Source organism: Danio rerio, chromosome 11, assembly GCF_052040795.2.
Source record: "Danio rerio strain M-AB ecotype USA chromosome 11, GRCz13ab, whole genome shotgun sequence".
Classification (NCBI taxonomy): domain Eukaryota; kingdom Metazoa; phylum Chordata; class Actinopteri; order Cypriniformes; family Danionidae; genus Danio; species Danio rerio.
In genome coordinates this window covers 20179985-20206850 of record NC_141031.1, presented here as the reverse complement: position 1 = coordinate 20206850, position 26866 = coordinate 20179985, and the positions used below count along the sequence as shown (strand labels likewise).

At 34.4% G+C, this 26866-nt stretch overlaps 2 protein-coding genes across 6 annotated transcripts in view; both read left to right on the top strand.

Annotated features, from left to right (window-relative positions):
• Nucleotides 1-26866, top strand: part of qrich1 (glutamine-rich 1) — an 821757-nt gene that overhangs the window by 339530 nt on the left and 455361 nt on the right. The gene's annotated exons all lie outside the window — the stretch shown is intronic.
• Nucleotides 1-26866, top strand: part of tafa4b (TAFA chemokine like family member 4b) — a 122953-nt gene that overhangs the window by 27568 nt on the left and 68519 nt on the right. For all 5 annotated transcript variants that reach the window (XR_015502089.1, XM_087272823.1, XM_087272824.1 and 2 more), the window contains 2 exon segments: nucleotides 20554-20633; nucleotides 21304-21418. Coding sequence is in view for 4 of the 5 variants with exons in the window: in XM_087272823.1 (XP_087128949.1) it covers nucleotides 21304-21418 (115 nt within the window). In the remaining variant the exon portion in view is untranslated.

The window sequence follows — 26866 nt, the reverse complement described above, 5'->3', positions numbered from 1 at the left end:
ATGTTGGCTTTAGTGGTTAGCACTGTTGCCTTACAGCAGGGGTCACCAATCTCGTTCCTGGAGGTTTGGTGCCCTGCAGGGTTTAGCTCCAACTTGCCTCAACACACTTGCCTGGGTGTTTCAAGTATACCTTGGCCCCGTTTACACCAGTGCGTTTTAGTTTCAAAACGGCGATTTAGAATGAAAACGATCCGCATCCACACTAGTGTTTACCCAGCGTTTCTGAACAGCTCTCCCTCTACACCAAAACACTGAAAACGCACATCATGTGACCACACACACACTCTCTGGCATGCGCTGCAGCCTATCTACCCAGATGAGAGATGTGCTCGTCAGAGTGTTCGTCAAGGATCTCCCGCTGGATCTAATCTCACTATATTTGCTAAACGTGATATTTAATTCATCTTGTTGTCTATATCTAACAACATATTGTCCTACTTTGGTCTTTTGAATCTATTACTTGTTCTCAGTTAACGTGTTTTGGCTAAGCGCAAAGATAATTTAATGATTAATCTAACCATGTACATACTGTATATTCAGTAATTGCTTGCCTTTATTTCCTAAAATGTATAAACATATTGTACATTATACTTTTATAATGGCCGTTATTGATTATTAAAACTGATATTCAGCAAAAGAGATGGTATGTTTCGGAATTTCAATGAAAATGAAAGGAGGCAGTAATGTTAGGCTCTGTTTTATGAATATGCATAGAGTGAAGATGACATATATGACAGTGCAGATGTCATATATGCAGCACAACGACTCAACATTCTGTTAAGTTGGTAATATCAAAATGAAAACATCAATCCTTCACGTTTTTATTTTATTGTTAAGAAATTGAAACAATGTAGCCAGGGTGATGTGAATTAGGTTATTAAGTACACCGTTCCCTTTGTAGATTTCCCCGATAAGTTCACTGGAGTCAGTTTTTTTTATATCAAACTTGCAAAGTCTGAACTTACAAGGAGAGGATGCAGAACTTTAACTGTGTGTAGGCAACTTAATATTGAGAAAAAGCCCTAATCAGAGAAGCGAATGTCAACAGCCCCGCCTTCGTTTTTCAGATGTCTCCGTTTTCCCCCATCCACACTGAGACGGACAACAGCATTTTAGGATAAAAACGCCCTCTTTGTCGTATCCAAATCGCTTCGTTTTCGGCGCTCGAAAACTCCAGCATAGTGTGGACAGATGGCGTAACCGTAGCAAAACTTATGCGTTTTCAAACCAAAATGCATTAGTGTAAACGGGGCCCTAGTTTGACCTCGATTAGCTTGTTCAGGTGTGTTTTATTAGGGTTGGAGCTAAAATCTGCAGGACACCGGATCTCCAGGAACAAGTTTGGTGATCCCTGCCTTACAGCAAGGAGGTTGCTGGTTCTAGTCCTGGCTGGGCCAGTTGGCATTTCTTTGTGGAATTTGCTTGTTCTCCTTGTGTTTGCTTGGGTTTCCTCAGGGTGCTCCGGTTTCCCCCACAGTCCAAAGACATGCGCTATAGGTGGACTGAATAAACTAAATTGGCTGTAGTGTATGGATGTTTTCTAATTGCGGCTGGAAGGGCATCTGCTGTGTAAAACATATGCTGGAATAGTTGGTAGTTTATTCTGCTGTTGCGGCCTCTGAAATGGAGACTAAAGAAAAATCAATGAATGTTTCTCTCAATTTCCCCTGTTTATCAAATTTTTATTTACTATTTTTCACAAACATATTAATTTAGGTGTACTAATTTTTGGACTGTAATCTTCAGATTTTTTGTTAGATTTATTCCAGTTTGGTCTTTGGTGGTGACCAATATAATGTATGTGCACAAATAAATTATTGTCAAGCATCCTATAGAAAAAAATAATTTCGACTTGAGTACACCAAAACAAGGCGACGCTTGCTTTAAAAAAAGAATATATGGGCAGAATACAAAATAGCCAGCTTGTACATGAACAAATGAAGCAGTCAAGCATCTCATTGTGTTAAAATGAGGTCATCATGGAGCTTGTACATCAGAGCAAAGCTAATTGGACAGTTAAGAGCGTCTGCGATGTCTCAAGACACCGGTGCGAGGAGGAAAACCTCAGTAAATGAGCTGCAGACTCTGAACTCTGGCTTACTGCTAACACCACATCTAATTCAGAGGCTTTAAATGTGATGTGTTGAAATCTTATGAGGAAGACACACAAACGCACTTTTTAAGTTATAAGACAAGGCGGGCACATACAGTACACACACACACACACACACACACACACACACACACACACACACACACACACACACACACACACACACACACACACACACACACACACACACATATATATATATACAAAGCCCTGAGAGGAAAGACTCTGGTTACAGATATTTCTTTTTACTGGGTCTGTGAGGAAATGGAGGAGAGGAGGAAAACGGTCTGGTGGAGTCATTGGATCTTGAGGATTGTGACTCTGTCTGAGCAACAGGCTTTGGATGGGACTTAAGTGCAATGAGGATCAATTCCTCTGTAACTTTAACTCGGTACCCTTGTCATCATATTACCCTTGGGGTTGATACAAAAAAGGTCTGTAGTAAGCTCAAGGCTGTGGATGGTAAAAATTCGCTTGAATATATGGATTCATGTACATCAAGCATACATGCTTAGATATATGTGGTGAAAATCATATCTGTTCTGACATTTATTTGTCAACATAGACCTTGTGGCATTCAGATTGTATTGCTGTGTTTTTAAATACATAAAAAGTTCAGTGGCAGCTTGCACTCTCTGAAGCATGAACGACACGGACAATCATAAATGACATAATTTCTGACATACTATTGTATAGGCATGAGACGATAACTGGTTTTAAGATTTTCCGAAATTTGAAAAAGTAAATTATTGTTGTTGTTGTTCTTCTTCTTCTTCTTCTTTGGCCTTAGTCCCGTATGGTTGCAGGGTCGGCTCTTTGGAACAAGAACAAGTCCTCCATTTAGACTTGTCCATATGATAACGACTTTTTTTTTTTTTTACACATTCCAGCCGGCCTGTCACCCTCATACACTATGGACAATTTAGCCTCACAGAAATGCCAAATAAGCCAAGGTTCGAACCAGCGACCCAGCGACCTTCTTGCTTTGAGGCGACAGCACTACCTACTGCGCCACTGCTTCACCAATTTGGAAAAATCTAATGAAAATTGAAAAACAATTTTCTGTTATACGGTTACTACACTGTAAAAATGAAATGAAAAAAGTCAAGACAAATAGTTTTATGTTGCTTTAACTTATTTTAATATGTTAATCAAGTTTTAACTACATTTTTAATTTATACAAAGTTTAACTTAATAGTTTTGCCCAGTTTGATTGATGTAAGTTGAAAAGTTTATTTGATTTAATAAAATAAAGATTTTTTTTTTAAAGTGTATGGTATTTGTAATGCATATGATTTTTTTCTTCTTAAAGTAGTGGCTTACTTTATATCCAAAGAAAAGAAATATCTCCGCATATGTCTTTTCAAGTTGTAAAGATATCAGTGTTTTTTTTTTTAAACTAATGAAGATAGCAGAAGTCAATGATTCATTTGAATTATTTAGCTTGACATATTTACTGTTCCAAAATTTTTTAAATGTTTCTTAAAATAAAAATTGTGTTGAAAGTGGACAAAATTAGTTTGTTTTACCCTGACATTTAAAAATAACATATTTTAAAGCAGTAATTACATTACCGTGATACCGTGATATTTTTATTCAAAGTTATCATACCGTCAGAAACTTATACCGACCAAAGCCTACTCTAAGGTGGGAAAAAGTGTTTGCCCCTTTACTAATTTAACATTATTTTTTTTTGCATGTTTATCAGACTTCAATGTTTCAGATCATCAAACAAGTTATAATATTAGTCAAAAAATAACACAAGTAAACAAACAAAGAAAAAAAAAAAGAAAACTTAAATGTATAACTCTGGTATATTACACAGAAATTCAGTTTCTGTAACCACACCAAGGCCTGATTAATGCCATACCTGTTCAAAATCAAGAAATCATTTATTTAGGACCTGGCTGACAAAGTGAAGTAGACCAAAAGATCCTCAAATTTAGACATCAAGCCGAGATCCAAAGAAGTAAAAAATGACACAGAAAATTATTTGAGATTATTTAAGATTTTAAAAAAGTAAAATTAATAATAATAAAATGTATTAATAATATTAATTAGGTTATTGCAGCTTTTCAACACCACTGTTTGTAAATGACAGAAGTTCAACTGTTATGCTTGTATCTCAATGTTGTAAATATAGTAATAGTATAATGCTGAATGGAAACAACTAATTAAATAGAATTTAATAAAAAATATTTAAAAATAAATTCAGTTTATGTATATATATAATAATATAAAAGCACACACAAATATACACATTTGTTTTTTTTATCAAAATTAAATTATTGCAATTATTTTTTATTAATTATATAATATGCTCATTTTTTAGCTAAATATATTTATAATTAAATAATTATACATAATTTATGTGTAATTTAAATAATGTAATATAATAAGTCTCTCATTTTTTATAATCAATAGTAATTAAACAAATTAGTTATAGTAGTTATATAACCACATTGAACTCTATTTAAATGTAACCTCATGTGATCATAAATCTTATTAGTTTATTGTTATTGATATGCAGTTATAATTATAGTTTTATACACCACAATTTTCTATCAAACTAACTTTAATTTGGGTATTAGCGTATGCAATATGAGATTATGTATGTCTGAATTTTCAATCTAAATCCAGTTATGCATAAATGAAGTGTGAGAAGAGTTTGCAGATTTAGCCACAGAATTTTTCATACAATATTTTGCTGGCCTACAATAATCTATACTGCATGAACAGGCATATCATATAACATAGGTTTACATATAATAAAGGTATAAATAGACGGTTTATAGATTAAACTCAGTGGAAAAATCTCTCACTGCTTCAATAGTCTCGAAAATAATGACACGCACACAACTCATAAACACGAATTGAAATGAGCTGCAGTATTCAGTTTAAGGCTGGTGAAATTGCCTGCTTATCTCCAGCACTATCGGCTGAGCGAGAGCTGATGTACTCATCTGCAAACACACTGATACGGCCAGGGCCAGCGGTGTGGAAACTCACCCGTGTCCATCCCAATTGCCTGTCGGAGCTTTACTGTGAGCTTCCCCGCAGATGCTTGTACACATAAACACATGCGCCGATATTGCCTGGAGTCACGGGGGATGCAGCAAGATGGAAACATTTCAATGAAAAGCCAGATAAATGCACCAGAGGGCTCGACCTCCCACCGCATTTCAATATTGTGCATTTTTCCAGAAATCCGAGATGCTTTTAAGAACTTCTGTTGGCCCTCATGCCGTTTGGGCTCATTTTCGGCAGGACCTCTCGTCGCGGAGATAGAGTTGTTTTGTCGGGATTCATTTTTCTGCTCCGTTTGAGGCTTGAAGCATGAAATGGTGTATTTAGGATCAAGTCTTCTGCAAATGTGTGTACCATGTGTGTTAGAGAGGGAGACGCAGGTGAGACGGGGTATAGAAAACTTCTTTTTCAACATATCAGATCTACAGGTGCTATTTACACATGCACATGTTTTCCAGTGGGAGAAATGGATTATACTGTATATTCATGCTTAGATATGTACACATTTTTTGGAGAGTTTGGGGGGACAGAAAGATTTTACCCATGTTTGCCGATTTAATTCCAAATTAGAGTTAATTAATCTCATATTTAAGTGATAGTTCACCCTCAAATATAAAATAATACTCACATTTACTCACCTTCAAGAGTTTCCTAGCCTTAATGAGTTTCTTTATCTGTTGAACACAAGAGAATATATTTTCCAGAATGGTGGAAACCTGGTGTCTTTGACATTCTTTCGAGTATCTTCTAGGATGCACAATATTTATAGGAAAGAACAGTTATCAGGCGATATGGCAAAAAATTACGTCATTTCTGTTTTTTCGATAAATAAACCCCATAACAATATCAGATAAAGTGTGCTTTCTGGTTAATCAATCTGAGATTCATCAAATTTTCCAGTGCTTCAAAACTGCCTTGCAAATTCAATTCAATTCAATTCAATTCAATTCAATTCAATTCAATTCAATTCAATTCAATTCAATTTAATTCAATTCAATTCAATTCAATTCAATTCAATTCAATTCAATTCAATTCCATTCATCTTTATTTCCATAGTGCTTTTACAATAAAGACTGTGTCAAAGCAGCTTGACAGATAAAGTTCTAGTAAATTGAAACTGCATAGTTTTCATCAACATCGATATCACCTGTGAACAAGTCTTTGCCAGTTTGTTCTCAGTGGCAGTGGAGGACAGTGCAGTTGCTTTTTGCATCTTCAGCAAAGGATTCTGAAAGGAGGAAAACAGGCATCAGATTTTAAAACAACAACTCTTATATACTACCTGAAAGGTCATCATTGCGGCAAAACAGCTTAAAAAGAATACAATGTTAGCAGCTAGTGCAAACATGGAGGATTAGTATCCCTGATTAAAAACTAAAAAAGTTTTCCTAAGAAAAGGTTAAAATTTGCACAGAAATACCGGTCATCTGATTAATGTCAACTATGGACTTTGCAATTTTGAGGATCAAATAGGATACATGTCAATGCATTATATTTATGTATTTGAAAAGTATGAGCATACAGTATGTTATGTGTATATATCTATTGTATTTAGTAAGTATTAAGTTTGTTATATATCTTCCTCATTTTAATTCACTAGAAATTGAAAAAAACATATTGCATGAATTACTTAATAATAAAAATATTGAATTCTAAATATATTATATATATTTAGAATATAGTAGTATGATTGTATTAACAAGGACAATGCAGTACAACATTGCTACAATTTCAAATAGCCAATGCTCTACATTTTGACTTCTAGCCAAACGCTGATTTGCAGCACTAGCTCCTAATTAGGCTTTTTATACAATATTAAACAGTAGAAATATCCTAAAATGGTCTTTTGAGTAGTGAGGGACCAGCCAGAGCTTAGAATTTAGATTATGTATTGCATAATAACAGACTGCATATTATATGAACATTATAATATCAAACTATGAACCTATTGATTATCTGTATCTATATATCGCAATTAGCCATGAGAAAGACTTAATTATTGGTTATTTTTACTAGTTAAAAATTGTAGTATTATGCATCTTTAGGATCTTCTTTTGTGTTCATTAGATAAAAGAAACTCAAACAGGTTTGGAACAAGTGGAGGGTCCCTTGGAGTCTGTAATACTTTATCCTCTATACCACATGTCCTTCTGAAGCCGTATGACTTCTTTTCTTTTGTGCACAAAAGGAGGTCATTTATTGAATAATTGTTTATAAGTGCATTTTTCCACCTTTTGCAATGGAGTGTGAAGTGCCTGATGACCCACAGAAGAGGAAAGGCTCTACCCTGATTTTACTGTGCTGCTGCTTAAATATCACATTGTTTATTTCTTCCTTTAAAAATCCATCTGAAAATAATCCATCAGCCACATTGACTTTTTTGTTTTATTCTTAAGTTAGTGTACTGTAGTTATATTGAGTTTGTGAAGAATAAAGAAATTTGGGTTTAAGACAATGAGATTAACCCTTTTCTTATGTGCGTACTGCAACATCTACTGTATATCTAGAAAGTATTCATAGCTTTTTCTACATTTTTTATGCTACAGCCTTATTCCAAAATGAATTAAATTCATTTATTTCTTCAAAATTCTACACACAATAGCCCATAAAGACTATATGAAAAAAGATTTTTTTAAATTGTTGCAAATTTATTTATAATAAAAAACTTGATAAATCACATGTACAGAAGTATTCACAGCTTTTGCTCAATACTTTGTTGATGCACCTTTGGCAGCAATTACAGCCTCAAGTCTTTTTGAATATGATGCCACAAGCTTGGCAAATCTGTCTTTGAGGATTTTTTGTTTATTTCTCTTTGCAGTACCTCTCAAGCTCTATCAGGTTGGATAGGAAGTGACGGTGTACAGCAATTTTTACATCTCTCCAGAGATGTAAAATAGGATTTAGGTTTGGACTCTGGGTGGGCCACTCAAGGACATTCACAGATTTGTTGTGAAGCCACTCCATTGATATTTTGATGGTGTGCTTTGGGTCATTGTCCTGCTGGAAGATAAACCGTCGCCCTAGTCTGAGGTCAAGAGCACTCTGAAGCAGGTTTTCATTCACATTGCTACATCCATATTTCCCTCTATCCTGAATAGTCTTCTAGTTCCTGCTGCTGAAAAACATCCCCACAGCATGATGCTGCCACCACCATGCTTCACTGTAGGGATGGTTTTAGCCTGGTTAAGAGTGATGCCTGTTTTTTTTTCTAAACTTAACGCCTGGCATTCACTCCAAAGAGTTTAACTTTAGTCTCATCAGACCAGAGAGTTTTGTTTCTCACTCTATCATACAGGCCTTATTGGTGGATTGCTGCACAGATGGTTGTCCTTCTGTAAGGTTCTCCTCTCTCCACAGAAGAATGCTGGAGCTCAGATAGAGTGTGACCATCAAGTTATTGATCACCTCCCTGACTAAGGCCCTTCTCCGCCGATCACTCAGCTCAGATGGCCAGCCAGCTATAGGAAGAGTCCTGTTGGTTCCGAACATCTTCACTTACGGATGATGGAGGCCACTGTGCTCATTGGACCTTTTAAAGCAGCAGAAGTTTTTCTGTAACCTTCCCAAGCCTTGTGCCTCGAGACAATCCTGTCTCGGCGGTCTACAGACAATTCATTTGTCTTCATGCTTGGTTTGTGCTGTGACATGAAATGTCATTCCAGGCACTTTAAACAGACAGGTGTATGCCTTTTTAAATCATGTCCAATCAACTGAATTAATCACAGGTGAACTTCAATTAAGCTGCTGAAACATCTCAAGAATGTTCAGTGGAAACAGACTGTACCTGAGCTCAATTTAGAGTTTCACGCCAAAGGTTGTGAATACTTACAGTATGTATTTGTGATTTTTCAAGTTTTTTAGTTTTAATAAATTTGCAACAATTTCAAAAAATCTTTTTTTTTCACTTTGTCATTGTGGGATATTGTGTGTAGAATTCTTTAAAAAATGAATTTAAACCAATTTAGAACAAGCTTGTGCTTCATCCCACTTCACTTTTGACCATGTTGAAATGTTTTTTTTTGTTGATGATGTTTTATATATGATCTTCCTGTTTGAAAATAAATAAATCAAATCAAAATCAAATCAAATAAGGCTGTAAGATGCGCTATGAATACTTTTCGGATGCACTGTAGTTACCCATGCATTTTTTAATTTCCCTTCAAAATGGTAAAGAGCACTGCTTATTGTTGATTTTAAAATGTTTTCTTGCTTATTTAGGAATGTTGAACAACTAATCATAGTCATACAGTTTATGCTTAGCCAGGGACATAGATCTAGGACAGGGTTTTCCATTTTTTCATCCAGAAGAAAACTGATTGTAAACTGGCACACAATTTAAAAAAAGAAAAAAAAAGTATGCTTTCCTATGTATTAATCATTAAGCTTCATGAAGCTGTGGTTTACAGTTGATTTTTGAGATTCATTCAACTGTTTTTATTGCAATTATTTTAAGACAAATTCTTATAAATTGAAAGAGTCATTTTATTATTTAGCAGAAAAAATACTTCACATCTCTTTGGGAAATTGAACGGTCTGTTATGCTAAATACCAAAACTAAACAGATTTTTAACCATATCCCAGTAAACAAATAATACAAATATAAGAGATCATCAAATAAAAAAAGTAAATGCCAGTACAGACCAAGCACATAGTCATCCATTGGGCATCATTGTGCTGTCAGTAAAGGCCTGCACCCATCCTAGAGAGTTTTTCTGAAAGAGAGCATTCTGAACGGGTACTCAGCTATGAATCGAAGTGCAAAAACAAAATCTAAAGTGATAAAAGTAAGCCAACTAAGGCTGTCATTTAGTCCAGGAAGGATTCAGTCACTTTACCCATTTTTATCCACAGCAGCTGCTGAGTTCTCTGTTTTAAATGTAGGCTTGCTACATTTGTAATGCCACAGAGCACAGGGCACCGTCTTTCCCCTTGTTGTAGAAAACTATTGAGCTGTACATTGACGTGTACATGCAAAAACAAGAGCGAAAGTTAAAAGTGAGCATGCATTCAAAAGCAATTTCTACCTTGTATGTTGACAGTGTGGCTCTCTATCAAAATCATTATATTATATGTCATTCTATCATTCTGATTTGAATGAGGAATTGAGCATCCTCAAAATTAACATTTAGACTTGCTACACCATGGGATAACCTCAAAATATGATCAATGCATAGTGTGCCCCACACAAGTGAGTGGGCCTGACAAATCACCTGTAGTAAATACACTCTTTCATCTCACTGACACTTGCACCAGAGATATTTGGTTGATCACTCCATATATATATAAAAAAACAGACAGGTGAGGGCTTGACAAACATCATGTAGAAACAGTCTTCTCCCTCTAAAAAAAACACTCCCCCTCCTTACTCTAGCACTGAACTGTGCTAAAGTGCAATTGTTTCCCCTCCCCTCTCTCGTGAGCATGACCGCTTGCACTCACACTGCATTTTGTTTTCTGACCCTGAGCCCGCTTACGTCATCGATGATGCGACTGTTCAGTTTAAAAGGAAGAGATGTGCTCTCGCTCAGCACAGTGGATATTGCTTTAGTTATATAGTTTTAGTCATTTGGCATGCAGTGACACATTCAAAAATTTTGCTCAACAGATTCACAACTTTTGACGCTCATAAATTATCATAAAGTCATCATGCTGCACATATTAGGAGGTTTGCTGAAGGTGCAGCTGATGTGCAGCAAGGGTTTGTGTCTTTTATAAACTATAACAGTTTGCGCTCGTTGAACAGTAAGAATATTAATAAATCCATCTGAAACAGTCTCTTAAAAGTGACGTTGCGTCTTCAGTTCCGGGTCATGCACGCTTTGCACTTACACTAAAAGCGTACCATGCCAAAGCCCAACTGAACCACACTCTAGCACACCTCTTCTAACTGGGCCGGGACCAGATAACTGAATCGCATCTGGGCCCATTTCGGAGCACTCACACTTGTAAAACAAATTGAGAAATGTGCCTGGGCATGGTTCGGATTGCATAGTGTGAGTGCACCCTTAGACAAAAGCATTTACTAAATGACTAAATTTAAATGTCTTTTGCCATGTTTAATGCTACAAGAGCTTTGCTTCATATTATTTCCATTGAATTTGCAACTGGCTTTGAGTGTTTTTGTGTGAAATTATTTGATTTTTTTTTTATGTGAGTGGTCACAAAGCTATTTGGTTTCCAACATTTTTTAAATAATATTTAGAAATTAACCTTGAAACTCCAAAAATAAAAGAATAATAAAAAAATTAAGCCTACAAGCTTATAAAAAGCATGAAAGCAGTGTTTTTAAATATTGCATTCAATGGTTCTTTTTCAATACTAGAGTCTGAAGACTTTTTACAATTTTCTTGAATTATAAGCAACATTCGTCAAAATATGAGAATATGTCAAATGGGTTTTGAATGTCATGAGGTTAAGCAAAAACTCAGTGGAATCATTTCTTTAAAACAAGCTGCTTTTTACAGCCTATTTTCATATACATTAAATTAACATCGACTGCCAGTTTAACTTCCCAAATACATTTTTTTAAAAACTTATTTAAACGTTTATCATTTTTCACCCTTCTAATTTGATTGTCACATTAGTAACAGATAAACAAGCAGTTGTCAACACACTAGTAGTTCAGCCCTTAATTAGTTTTCCATGTTAATCCAAGACTTAACAACAACAACAACAAAAACAGTCTAAAAGGCTCTTATTATCATCATCCAGCCAGGCATGTCATTTTGGAGTCCATTTCATTCCTCCAAACTCCTATTTTTGAGAGACTCGGAAATTCAATTCACAATCCGCCGGTCAATTTAAATGACTCCGTCTAGCAGGTAATGTACAGTCAGTCGGTGCTGTGCTTTATTTTCGACAGGAAAATGGGCCAAGTTTTCCATCCCAGGACGTGTTTCACCTCACCTGCATGCGTGTTTATATTTAATGCCTCCATTTTTTTTGTTTTGTTTTTGAGATCCGGGCTGGAGATGACGGCATTAAATGCAGAGCACAGTTATTTATCTTAGTCAGGGGTGGCTTTGAGCCTCTGCATGTCAATGAAGTGTGTGTGTGTGTGTTTGTCATTAAGGTTAAGCCAAATGCAAATTAAAGCAATCTCGAGACAGACCTTCCTACGCAGACCGTCCCACTTCACGTAATGATCAACTCGCCGTGTTGTGTTGAAGGGTCCTTCAGTTAATATTCTGATAAATACCACACACACACACACTGATGTATGAGCAAACACAGGTGCATTTGCATGAGTTTAGGGCAATTGCAGGTGTTGTAAGTGAAGAATAGTGTGAGGATAACAGGATGATTTACTGTCATGACTGTGCGTTTGTGTGTGTGTGTGAATGTGTGTCGGTTTGGGCTTCTTTAATGAGTAAAGCCGTTAGTAATGCTGTTGTGTGTCTGTATTTGGAAAGAGAATGGACAATGTGTTGCTGTCTGTGGCTCAGCATGGCTAATCATCAGTCACACACATACACACGCACACACACACACATGCTAATACTAATGCTGCATGTGCTCTCGGATGAGCAGTGTTTTATTAAAGTGCGTGGCAAACACACTTATAAACACATACATTCACATGTACAAACATACATCCCTTATGGGGACTTCCCATGGATGTAATGATTTTTATACTGCAACTTGACCCTTAAACCAAACCCAAAAATAAACATGCTGCATTTTACATTTTTCACATACTTCATTCTGTGTGATTTATTTTGTCATGGCGACCAAAAAATGTCTTAAGAAGGTCAAAATTTACTGTCATTCCTAAAAATATAGAAACTTATCATAGTCTCAAATAATGTTAATAAATGTATAAGTAATTCACAGTGTATCCACAAGGGGACAGAAAGACACTTCAGTGGACAGAATCACTCATTCATTCATCAATCTATGGGGAAATAGAAAACATGGCAACCTCAGAATTAATAATAATAATAATAATAATAATAATAATAATAATAATAATTATAGTTTATTTTAAAACATTTTATCTAATGATCCTGTGTTATCTTATATAATTTTATATTCTTCTCATTAGTTATTATCTTATATTTTAGAAAACACGTCCAGATCACATCAACGTAAATTTAGTTATTAATTCAATAAACAAATACATACATAAATAACGATTATTAATATTATTAATAATAAGTATATTTTTGTGAGCGTTGAGCCTTAATTAATTTTTTTATGAGCACAGCTTGACCTTTATTACATTTATTTATTTATTTAATTTATGTATTTTATTTAGTTATTTTATTTTCAGGTTTTAGATTTTGAATGTGTACTTACACTTGAGCAAATATGAAAAAATACTTCCATAACTGTTTTCAGTACACTGGGAATAGTGTTCAATCGACATAAAATCACAAAATTATGAAGAACCATGCATACGATTGTATTTCATTTGAACATGCATTAATTCAAGTGCATATATTTGACCTTCATTTTCTAGAATGGCTTGCAGACAATATAAATGTTAATGATGGTATTTTTCATGTTGTCATCTGTGTGCTGTGAGCTATGGCATACAAAGATCCTTTTCTGACTACCAAGGTAAAAGAATTGAGCAGGAATTTGACCTGGAGGCTTTGTAGTTTCTTATCCTTTAGTGTTTTTAAAATCAATTCACCTAGAGCAGCTTTTACACAGAGACACACACACACACACACACACACACACACACATATATATATATATATATATATATATATATATATATATATATATATATATATATATATATATATATATATATATATATATATATATATATATATATACATATATATATTTTTTTTAAATATTCATTGATTATTTAAATATACAGTTGAAGTCAGAATTATTAACCCCTCTTTGAATTTCTTTTTCTTTTTTTTTAAATATCACCCAAATGATGTTTACCAGAGAAAGAACATTTTCACAGTATGTCTGATTATATTTTTTTCTTCTGGAGAAAGTCTTATTTGTTTTATTTTGGCTAGAATAAAAGCAGTTTTTAACTTTTTAAAACCATTTTACGGTCACAATTATTAGCCCCTTTAAGCTATTTGTTTCCAATAGTCTACATAATAATCCATTGTTATACAAAAACTTGCCTAATTAACCCAACCTGCCTATACCTAATTAACCTAGCCTTATAATGTCACTTTAAGTAAACAAGTGTCTTTAAAAATATCTAGTCAAATATTATGTAGTCATCATGGGAAAGATAAAAGAAATCAGTTATCAGAAATTAGGTAATAAAAATATTATGTTTAGAAATAAATGATGTTTTATGAATCTTCTCTCCATTAAAATCTCTAGAAGACATGCTCATTTTAAATATTGCCTCAAAAGAAATAATAATCATCATCACTTATCATCATCATCATCATAATCATTTTGTATAAAGACTGCAGGTATATCTTTTTCTGACGGTTCATTGTATTTTTACCCATTTTATAATGCAAAAATTATTTTTTCTTTATTAATTTAGTTTTTCTTTATTATTTTTATTACTTTCACAATTTTTATTTCTTTATTTATTCTTCAAATTTTAGTTTATTTAATTAAATATATTCTTTAACTAAAGGAATACAATTCCTACTTAAGTTTAGTTAATTGCGGTATGTGTTCAATTATCGTAAAAGGTATCATCCTTTTATGGCAATTGACATGCAGTCCTGATTTAAGTCACGCATGACCTTATACACTCAAACACACAATTAATTGCATATATAACACATTCATTTTCATTATTCATGTTAATGATGATACATTTTTTTCAGGCTTATGTGTGTGCTATGAGTTACAGTCTTCATATACAGTAGCCTACTAACACTCATTTGACTATCAAGGTATAAGAGCCAAGCAGAAATTTGACCTGGTTGTTTTGTGGTGTTTTTTCTTTGCCCACAGCTGCTTTAATTTATGAGCATGCTCATTGTGTTTTGGCATGCACTAATGTTGGCACTAGGCATGGGATGATGGTTTCAAGGTTTACCGTGGTTTGGAAAATGTAAGGTTTTAAAAACGCTAATATTTTCTGTTATATCATTTCTACGGTATATGTAAATTGCTTTTACATGTTTTTTGTGACAATTTTTCTTTTTTTTGGGTAACAGTATCCCCAGCAAAAAAAGGACCCTCCACATCAAAACTACCGTTCCAAAATATTTAAAATGTTTCTTAAAATAAAATATACTGTGTTCAATGGGGAAAACATTGTTTTTATCCAGACATTTAAAAAGAGCATATGTTAGAGCAGTTCTCACCATACTGTGATACCATGAAACCATAATTTTTGTTTTATCCAAAGTTATCATTCCGTCACAATCTTATACTGGCCCATGCTTAGTTGGCACCTTTGGTAAGTATGAGCAAAAAAGGCTGTTAAAATGTGTTTTTTTTAAATTGTTTTACCTTTTGACCTTTTTTTCAGATTAAAAAAAACAAAATAAGCATGAGATGAGAAGATTGAGTTCATTTTTGGATAAGTGTCAAGGCTTTTTTCTTGAAAACATTTCAAAACAGTTTGTGATGTAGCATTATATTTTTGTAGTCTTTCTGCCCCACCTATTGTCATTCAATTCTGGTTTTGTAACAGTTCCAGATTGACTGAAAGTACTTGATTTTTGTCCTTGTGGCAGAAATGGACATTTTTTAATGTTTATACTGTTCTCTCATAGCCACTTAAGTGTTTAATAGCTGTGTGAATGAACTTAGCATCTTTTAGTAGCTGTGTGAATGAACTTAGCATCCTTTAATATGTTTTTTGCATGCAGAAAAACAGTTTGAGAAGAGCTTTTGTTTATAATATGGCTTTCCCAAACCAGGCTCATTCTGAAAACGTACCTCTGTATTAGGGTCGGGCAATGTTGACCAATTTGACATCGTGTGATGTCAAATGTGAAGCATGATGGACGATGGCATTGTCATCGTAGACGGCAGTGAATTATTTATTTATTAATAATTAAGTAATTCATAATTAATTAATTGTTTGTAGCCTACTGTTTCAATTACCTGACCAACATGGTCTTTGTTTTACCCATAACCAAATTATAAATTAATAAAGTTTCACACAAATTACCACCTGTCAATCACTTTTTCCGCCGGACTCTGGCATGAATAGGCAGGGTGATCTGGGTCGTTATAATGGCGTTGACAAACATGGTTAGTAAAAAGGATCACAACCAACAGTATCTGAGGTTTTCTCTAAAATTACAAGAATGAAAGCAAAAGATTGAAGCAGTGTACTGACGCTGTGACAGGTTACCTGACAGATCTAAAAGAACGAAGAGTCATTAGATAGAGACAAGATTAATTAAATATCACGATTAACAACTATAGTGAGACGCAATCCAGCTGTTCATCCTTGATAAACTGATGTGCACTGCTTTCTGAGGTTTTGTGCTTAAAGCACCCGCTGACTGCTGGAACTCAGACGCCCGAGTACACTGCAGCGCAGTGACAGAGTGACAGAAAGTGTGTGTGGTCACATGATGTGTGCTTTCAGCAGTATAGTTTGAAAGAACGCTTTTCAGAAATGCTAAGTGAAAGCCAGTGTGGATGTGGATCATTTTAGTTTTAAAATTGCATTTTAAAACTAAGACGTATTATTGTAAAAAGGGGCATGTGTTTTTTTTGTATGTGCTGCTGTGACGGGGGCAGGGTGGAGGATCAAGATGCCGGCTCAGACAATATAAATGTTAATGCTAATGCTTGTGATGTCTATCAGTCATCAGCGATGGACGATGGCATCATCTGTCGACCCAACCCTACTCTGTATACATTTTTGGAGAGTGCCAAATACGTCCCAGGAGCTAAATTTTTTTTGCGAATCCACCAGAGGCCTCTGTGTGTGCTTTTTAAGATCTCAAATTTTTCTCTTGAGTGCCATTCGCACCTGATGTTCTTATGTAAACCCACTAGAGGCCGCTGTTGACTGACTGTTGCTGCTGACTGCTGACTTGCTAAATGATCGAATGACTGACATACTGACTGACCGATCGACTGACCACCCACTAACTTCTCTAAACCCAAGCAACAATTTTCAAAAGCTATCTAAAAAAAGAAAAACCCTCACCTGACTTTTTCCATGTTATCAGATTTGACCACGTTCTCACACAGTTATTTATTTGTTTATTTTATTTTTTTGGCTTCTGTTTTTGTCTTTCTGGAACCGTTCTTCACCGGACTTGAACCCCGTGGTTGTGGTCAACTCCTCTCTGAGTCTTAAGTCTGCCAACGTACATGGCAAGCTAACGGGACAAACTGGTAACAGCAGTAAAGCCGTCCATATGGAGCTGAGTGGTCACCTGGTAAGCGTGAAAAGAACATACCGCCCCGTAGTGTTTATTTAAAAAATATATATATTTTAGCCATACATAGCTCTGGCTACACAATTTGCGACCTCCAAAAAAGACATACAATATAGGGCTTCGAATGAGCCTATGTTGGGTTTTTCCATTGCCACATGGTTTTGATGGTGTTTTTGTCTGTGTAGTACAAGTATTTGGATGTTAGTGCATCAAATGGTGGTGCAATAACACTATATAAACACAACCAGATCCACACATCCAAAATCTGAAGCAGCAACCTTCTTGCTGTGAGATGACAAAGTTAACAAGTGAGCCACTGCGCCGCCCTTAGAAATCAACTGACACAAATTGATGCAAAACACTTAAAAGTGTATTTTGAACGTTTTCTTTCCATTGGCTTGAAAAGAAAAAAATGCTTTATGGAAAAACAGTGTTTTTGCCTGCAGTGTTTTGTCTTAATAAAGATAATTGTTTTGATAAAACTGAGCTGTGTTTGCATTTGTTTGTTCTCATTGAGCGCAGTTTTTTGTTGTTAATATTCTGAGCAAAAAAATCAAAAAGCTCAACAATAAAGAGACTTTTTTCCACAGCCTTCTTTGCTCATATTTACCAAGGGTGCCAATATTAGTGGAGGGCACTAAATGAAAGAAGCAGAGGGAAAAGTGACTGAGTGTGTGTATTTGCGATTGAAGTGGCAGGACGGTGGTCTCTGTGTATGAGTGTTTGTGATGTGGTTTTGCGATCACTAGGAGCCCGCGGGTAGGTGAACTACAGTAAACAATATATCAGTCCCCTCTCTGTGGCCCCAGTGTTGGTGTGTGTGAGTGGGTCGCCTTTGAAGAGCAGGGTTTTCGTCTGGCCCTCAGGCTGGATTTCCCTCTCTGAAGCTGCCCTTCTTCTGCTCGCCCCGGCTCTGTTCTCTCACCCCGCTTCGTCAGTATACCAGTGCTTTCATTTCTCCTTGCCTTTCTGCCTTCAGAGCCTTTGTCTTTTCTCAGGTCTTTTTATATGTTTTGTTTTCTTAGCTTATTAATGTTTTAATGGTTTCCATATTATATATACTGGTACGTGGGTTTATTTATTCCCAGGGTTTTGCTTATAATTAGGATGATCTTTTTTTCATGGAATAATATAAAATAAACAGTGTTGGGTAAGTTACTTAAAATATCAAAAGAAACAATACAAGTTACTGATTAGAAAACAATACTAATGGAAAAGTGCAATCTGATTACATCACTAATTACTTCATGTAAAAAGTTAGAGTACATTACTACTTTACTTTGAAGATACTTTTAAAACATATAAAACATGAACATACAAAATAAACTGCAGCTCTTTCAGAAATGTAATATTTACTGAAAAAAATACATTAGAGTGAGTTTCACACAGCAGATTGACAAATTCAAAAGAATTAAAAGGATTACACTTAATTCTTTCATTATTTATTTAATATTCACTTGTTACAAACCTACAAAAAAGAGAATTGGATTCCTGTAACAAGTGACATGCATAGTAGACAAAACACACTACTATGTCTGTGGTTGTGGATACAAACTGTACACGCTCAAATGTTGAATATGTGAAATCTGGAACATGCTCATCAGATTTTCAGAAGATACCTTCACCTCCGATCTTCCACAAAAATTCAATTTAGCCTGATTAGGCTGAATTAGGAAACCATATTTTTGGGCGCCGGTGTCCTCCTTGGTGACGAGTGTTGTCATCAAATGCTTTCTGTAGGTCTCAACTTGCAGGTTGAGTTAAAAGCAGTCGAAAGTTCTTTAGAGACTGGACATAGATGCAGTTCATAGTAATACTTTTGTTTGTCCAGTGAAATTGATGTATGTATTTCCACTTAAAGAAGGAAGCACACTCGACAGCAACCATTTCAGCTCATGTGCTCCAGCAGTTTAAAAGCGCTTACTTATTAACTGACATTTCAGCTGAAAATGTGATTTAAATAATCTAATATTGTTTTTCTAAATTCTATATTAGTACCATAATTACACTGACTTTACTAACTGTAATCAAATTACACAAATTCAAAATGTAATTCATTACTTTTCTGCGTAACTGCGTTACTTTACTGAATTACTGTGGAACTGTGGAAATAAAATAACAAATTACTCTAAAATAATTTTTATGTTAATTTTGTTGTAAAAATTGTAGTTTGTAAAGTTAAATAAAGAATAAAGACGCCCATAAGGATATCCATTAAACAGTAATTAAGCAAATAAAAGATAAATAAATTAATAACTAAAATATAATAATAATAATAATAATAATAATAATAATAATAATAATAATCTACTTGTAATTACAACCATTATGGTAGCTAGAAATTGATGGACTATTCTGCAAAAATAAAATAAAAAACTTTTACACTGTACTGTACTCTTTGCAATGCTGTATTCTTCAATAAAAATAAGTAGAACACATAATATCATCCAAAAATAAAGAGTTTATCTCTGGGGAAAATGTAAGATGAACATACAGTAGCACTTTAAATAAAAAAGCCTTATTTTTTGAATTTATGAGTGAACCAGCATAATTATTATGTTTTTAGACAGTTTAAACAGAGTAAAATTAAAATACAGTAAGACTGATATGATGTGATATGTTTTGTGCAAAGAGAAATTTGCAGGTAAATTAGGTTAAATATCAAATGTGAAGACATCATTTGTAATAATTTACTTGAATTAATCAATGTTTGTATTGACAAGACATACAATTAAACATATTTAATATCTATTAGCTAGACAAATAAGCCATTTTGAATGCCTTTTTTGTTACAAAAAATGAATGGTTATATGTAATGGTTATATGAAAGAAAATATGCAAAAAAAGTATGACATTTAATGTGTCATAGATGTACAGAAAGTCCATTATTAATCCACTATAAAAAGACCAGAAGTGTCTGTAGTTACAAAACACACACACACACACACACACACACACACACACACACACACACACACACACACACACACACACACACACACACACACACACACACACACACACACACACACACACACACACGTGTTCTGCATCTTTCCTTATTTGAGCGCATCTGTCTCCTTCTTCCTTCTGTTTTCTCAGGATCTGAGCGGTGTTTGAGGACACAGGAGGAGAGACATGTCCAGCTCACAGAGAAGAGACTGATCAGACAACACAGAAAGGTAACACAGCTGTGATGTACAGTATGAAACAACGTTTAAACTTTTATGTATGTGCACACTTCTGAGTGCCCTTCTCTATGCCCTCTCTCTAAGACTCTACTTTCTTTTATCGCCTTAACAATTAGTTTCAGTAAATTTCAGTTACAATACATTTTCAAAATGAGTTTTTCCTTCTGCACTGAGCCACAAATCTCCATTTCCCCAGATAGAAATATGATATATGACAACATCTTTGACATACAAGTTCATATTAGAATTTTACATAGATCAAATATGTCATGTATGCAAAAATGACTGCATTAATATTTTTTCAACTATTGGAATTAAAAATTACAATAAATAAAAATTACAATGTTTATTACAGTATATGTTCAAATTTATTGGCTATAATTTAAATATGTGTTTATATATATATATATATAGTATGTAATATACATATATTTTCTTTTATCTGATTTCTATATGGTTCAGCAGCCCTCAAATTCAGCAAACTTCACAGTTTTATTTATATATAATATGCTCAAGCAATTTGTTCGATTATATAAAACATTTTACTCTACAACAATTGTAAAAATGTTTCGAAAAAGAAAGATAAACCAAATATGATGTACAGTATCTGGCTGTAGTGCACACTTCTGAGTGCCCTTCTCTGTATGCTGCTCTCTTCTAGATGCAGCTGTGGGGTCGATCTCTGTGGCCGCTGCGGATTGTGCTCTTGTTCACCTTGGTAATGTGTTCGTGTGGGTTGGTTTCTGCGGGCACGCGGAGTCTGCGGGGACACACAGGTAATGGCAAAGCCCTGTTGGCTTAATTACTGGACATAATGTGTATTTATGAACACACGACAGACCTCCAGGTTTACACTCACGCAAGTCACCAACTACATAGTTTTGCTGCAAAATAAAGAGAAGCTTTCAATTTTTTTAAATTAAGCACACACGCACACGCACACGCACACGCACATGCACACGCACACATACACACACACACACACACACACACACACACACACACACACACACACACACACACACACACACACACACACACACGCACACACACACACACACACACACACTAATATCTTTCCATCTACCAGTTTTACTTACAAATTATAATCTGGACCAAAACAAGCCAGAAAAGTGTGTTCTGATTCTTTATTATTTAAGTTGAAGCATCAAGCTTTTTATGATCCATGTATTTGATATATAGTGAGAATATACAGTAGCTAAAAAAGAAAACATCTTAGATTTGCTTAGCTTCTCAAACTGGGCAAAAATAGCAATTTGGTCTACTTTTTTTTCATTTTTGTGGCCACAAATGTCAATGACTAAATTTTCACAATGGTATAGCAAACTGCTGACATAATGTGCATATGAATATAAAAATCTGCCTAGTTTGATGTTGTTTAATGCTTGGTTTTATCATAAAAACCACAACATTTTAATTGTGGTTGGCGAAACTCAGAGTAGTTGGTCTAAAATGCTAATTGATTTAACAAATACAAATCAGACAAAGCAAATATATTTAATGCTAATTATTTTACTGATGCAGAGAAGATTGTTGAACAAAGTTTTGTTTATTTGGATAATTTTGGGTCGTGTATAAATATAGTAAGAGTTTAAAGGGTTAAGAAGTAAACTCTTTAGTTTCTGGTTTTGTTTCTCTAAGTGTTTCCTATATATAAATGACAGTGCTCTATGGTACCATATTCCCAAGGAAAGAATCTTTACAATATTATTGTCTGTGTAAAGCAGGGGTGGGCTATTCATTTTTCCAAGGGGCCACATTAGACTCTGGGGTGGTTTTAAAGGGCCAGACCAAAAGTTCATTTGTTAAAAAAAAAAAAAAACATTCTGTAAAAACTATTTAATAAACATTCATAAAAACTCTAAAGTAAAAAAAAAAACTTTTTTTTACACAAAAAGTACTTTTAAGACCAACATCATAATATCAAATTCATACAAATGTCACAGGGTTGTTTGTTTAATTGCTTCAGCTTATTTATTTAGTTATTTATTTATTCATCCATTCATTCAATATTTTTATGTTCAGCGTGAGAATTGTAGCCTTTGTTGGGCTGAACAATTGCTCTGAAGTCAGTTTGAATGTGAGGTGGATATGTGATGTAATGATCATCACTGAGAGAGGATCTGTATCTGCATTTGTTAAATTGTTAATCTGAGGTAATTAGTCCACCTTTAATACTGTGTAATCCATACAAAGTGTTAAGCTACCTGGGGTGCATTTCCCAAACAATGACTTAACTTGCGGCTGAACTATCAAAGTACGATGTATCATTTGGGAAAAGAATGATGAAGTGACGAGTGTTTCTCAAAACCCCTAGTTTTCTCTGTTGCAGATTCATCATTTGAACAATGTTAGTTATAACATAAAATGTCCATAATGATGCCCTAAACGGGGTGGTAACAACTTTTTTTTAGAGAAGAACCTCATAATTTCTTTGTGCAAATTATATAGTTTTACACGCACACGCATTTGAAAAAAATCCACTGTAGTCTGTTTCTAGCCTAATGTTAGCTTTTCAGTTTTTGCGTTTGCATTTAAGATCCAAGAGTGCTCAAAGTTGTATTTTCGTGTGACGATTATCTGGCTGGACAAAACGTGTAAATGTAATGAACAGTGTTTAAACACAGAGCGTATTATGCAATCTTCGAAAAGCCTATGGGAAAATCCTAAAGGGATTTTATCGAAGGAACCAGTTTTATGCTACCAGCCGATTCACCTACAAGGTGACGTCTTAATTCCTCCACTCTATTGTGCCATTTTAGTGACTGTCACTTTAAATTCAAATGAGACTGGCTCTTTTCGCAAAAGGGTGGAGCTACAAATGCTACAAATATGTCAGCATAGTGGCAGATTCACATGCAAGAAAAAAAGAAAAAAGAAAAGAAATATGCATGTATATGTATGGATTTATTTTTTATTTAATGCCATGTCAGCAATTCATAATATACAAGTATAATAAATACAATAAAAACCAGCAATAAAATAAATATTTTATGATTTTTTTACCCTTAATATATAATTGAATATCTAAAATCTTTTTTGAATAAAAAACTATAATGAATATCTCCAAGTGAGTTCATAAAATAGTTCTTGCAATAGTTTTTACAAACATTAAATGTGGGTCAGTCCAATAAAATATGCTAAATATAAAAAACAACAACAAAAACCCCTCATAAATAAAGAATGAATATGAACTACAAAGTATATCGGTGAACTTTTCAACACATTTGTTTTTTCAGCTCATTTAGGGCCAATTTCCAACTCTTGACCTCTAATATATACACATAATTACCAGTATTGTCAGTGCGGTCCCGTTCAGGAGAATAAATGCAGGTGATTTTCATCCATATCATATTTATATGACAAAGCTCGTGCCCTGCAGTAATATCCAAACGGACAGCACAAAGTCACTCTCTTCATTAGAGTTCATGACGAGTTTTAAGCGAAGGGACAATCCAGTAATGACTGTATTAATATGTATGATCTTAAACGGTCAGGTAATAAACCCGTCACACCTCTTTAAACACACACACACGAAAAATAGCTCAAATAATGTCCACTTCCCCACGCTAATTGACAACCACGAGCGAACTAATTCTGATTTGCATAATTCATGAAAGCTTCCCTCATGGCGACGAACTGACCAGCAGTACATAAATATTTTAGCATGCCAAAAGGTCAGACTCGGGCTCTTTCGCTGAATCATTCATATTATGCAAAGTCCTTCCCCAATGTCAGTGTTGCTCCAGCTAATTATCACACTTTCTTTAATTACGACTTCTCTTTGTTTAGTTGTTGCTAATGCAAGGTGACCTTTAAGCGGGCACAGAAATGCCAGCAGCATCTCCAGTTGCTCTGACTGATGATGTTACTTTCCGTTTTGACGGGGAGAAGAGGTTACTTTTCTAACCGAGGTGTTTTTAATCAGCTCGCTGCTAATTACAGCTGAAGAGTGTCGAGAAGGTCACCAGAGTTTGCACTTTTTATATCGCAATAAAAGTGGATGTCATCGGTGGGCTCAGGTCTGGTCATGGTTTCAATAGAGATTTGGGGTAACTGCATTGTAAAAAATGCAAGGTTCCACATAATTCATTCCTGTTGTCTCAACCCAGATCGATTAAGTTAACTTAGATCTAAGCGGATTGAACATAAAACTATTAAGTTGTTACCAACAATTGCAAGAATTGTGGTTTTTTTTTCAGCTAAAAAAAATATTCAGTTGAAGTCAGAATTATTAGCCCCCCTGAAATATTAGCTCCCCTGTTTATTTTTCCCCCAATTTCTAGAGAGAAGATTTTTTCAACATATTTCTAAACATAATACTTTTATTAACTCATTTGTAATAATTGATTTATTTTTATCTTTGTTGTGATGATAGCACATAATATTTTACTAGATATTTTTCAAGACACTTCTATACAGCTTAAAGTGACATTTAAAGGCTTAACTAGGTTGATTTGGTTAACTAGGCAGATTAGGGTAATTAGGCAAGTTATTATATAACAGTGGTTTGTTCTGTAGACTATTGAAGTGCCTTAAAGGGGCTAATAATAAAAAAAATTAAAACTGCTTTTATTCTAGCCAAAATAAAACAAATAAGACTTTTTTTCCAAAAGTAAAAATATTATCAGACATTTTGTGAAAATATCCTTGCTCTGTTAAACATCAATTGGGAAATTGGGAAAAAATCAAAAGGGGGCAACACTAAAGCTACAAAAATGTCAATTTGTTAAATTAAAAAGGTTGATACAAGACGTGTAATGTTTCGAGCAAACCGGCTTTTCATCAGACAGTGTACATCACATTATGTTGCTCTGTTTTATACATTTCTGGGTCACATGATCTCATACATTATCTCACAACAAAAAATAAAAAGTACACATTTATATATAATAACATTTATAATATGTAAGTTTCAATATGTAAGTTATACAATTTACATATTGAAAATATAAAAACAAATTCTAATAATAAATCACAAATAAGCAAAGACGTAATAAAACATAAAGAAATACAACAAAACATAGCCAAAAAACCTTTACCCAAAAAAAAACTAGTTTGACATTAAAGAATAGGAAGAATATCAAACTCCTCATTTAAATAAGTAGTTTGAACAAGCAGCAAAATATATACTTTTTAATGTGGTTGAATTTTGTTTTGTTGTGAAATAACAGATTTTTAGGGAAACAAAAGACATTTTTTGGGGCTTAAAAAAACAAAATTAAAACATTCAAACTTTTTTTTTCCTTGACTACAGTTTTAGTGCTTCAGTAGTCTGAAACCTAAATTGAATATGAATTTTTTTTTTTTTTTTGATGGAGACATGGCCTGAAAAGTTTATTTTCTAATTTTAAATATGGTGTAGTTTGAAATTTTTATATAATCTATAATATATATGTTTTAGAATATTTGAACAATTTTGGGGTAATGTTGGTTATTGTATTATTAAAAGAAATGAATGCATATGTTCAGCAAAGATTCATTTAATTGATCAAAACTGATAATACTTTACAATATACATTATGCATGAACATAATTATATACAATATACATAATAACTACATTATAAATACATGATAATTATTTAAGTGGTTAGCCTGGTTGCCTTACAGCAAGAAGGTTGCTGGTTTGAGTCCCGTCTGGGCCAGTTGATGTTTCTGTGTGGAGTTTGCATGTTCTCTCTGTGTTTGCGTAGGTTTTCGTCCAGGTGTTTCCCCCACAGTCCAAAGACATGCGGTGTAGGATGAATTGAATAAACAAAAACGGCTGTAGTGTGTGAATGAGGGCGTTTGTGGGGGTTTCATAAGACTGATGGTTGTCTACTCTTAATGCTGGGCTGTGGCTGGAAAGGCTTCAGCAGGTAAAACCCATGCCAGAGTAGTTGGTGGTTCATTCAGCAGCGGTGACTACGCCGAAGGAAAGTGAGTAAAAAATAAAATTACTTAATAACTTTCTGTGTAACCTTTAAAAACACACAATTTCCACTAAAATATTGTAATTTAGCCCGTCGTGGTGGTGCAGTGGGTTTCGATATCGCCTCACAGCAAAAAGGTTGTTGGTTCGAACATCAGCTGAGTCAGTTGGCATTTCTGTGTGGAGTTTGCATGTTCTTCCCGTGTTCGTGTGAGTTTCCTCCGGGTGCTCTGATTTCCTCCATAAATCCAAAGACATGCGGTACAGGTGAATTTGGTAAGCTAAATTGT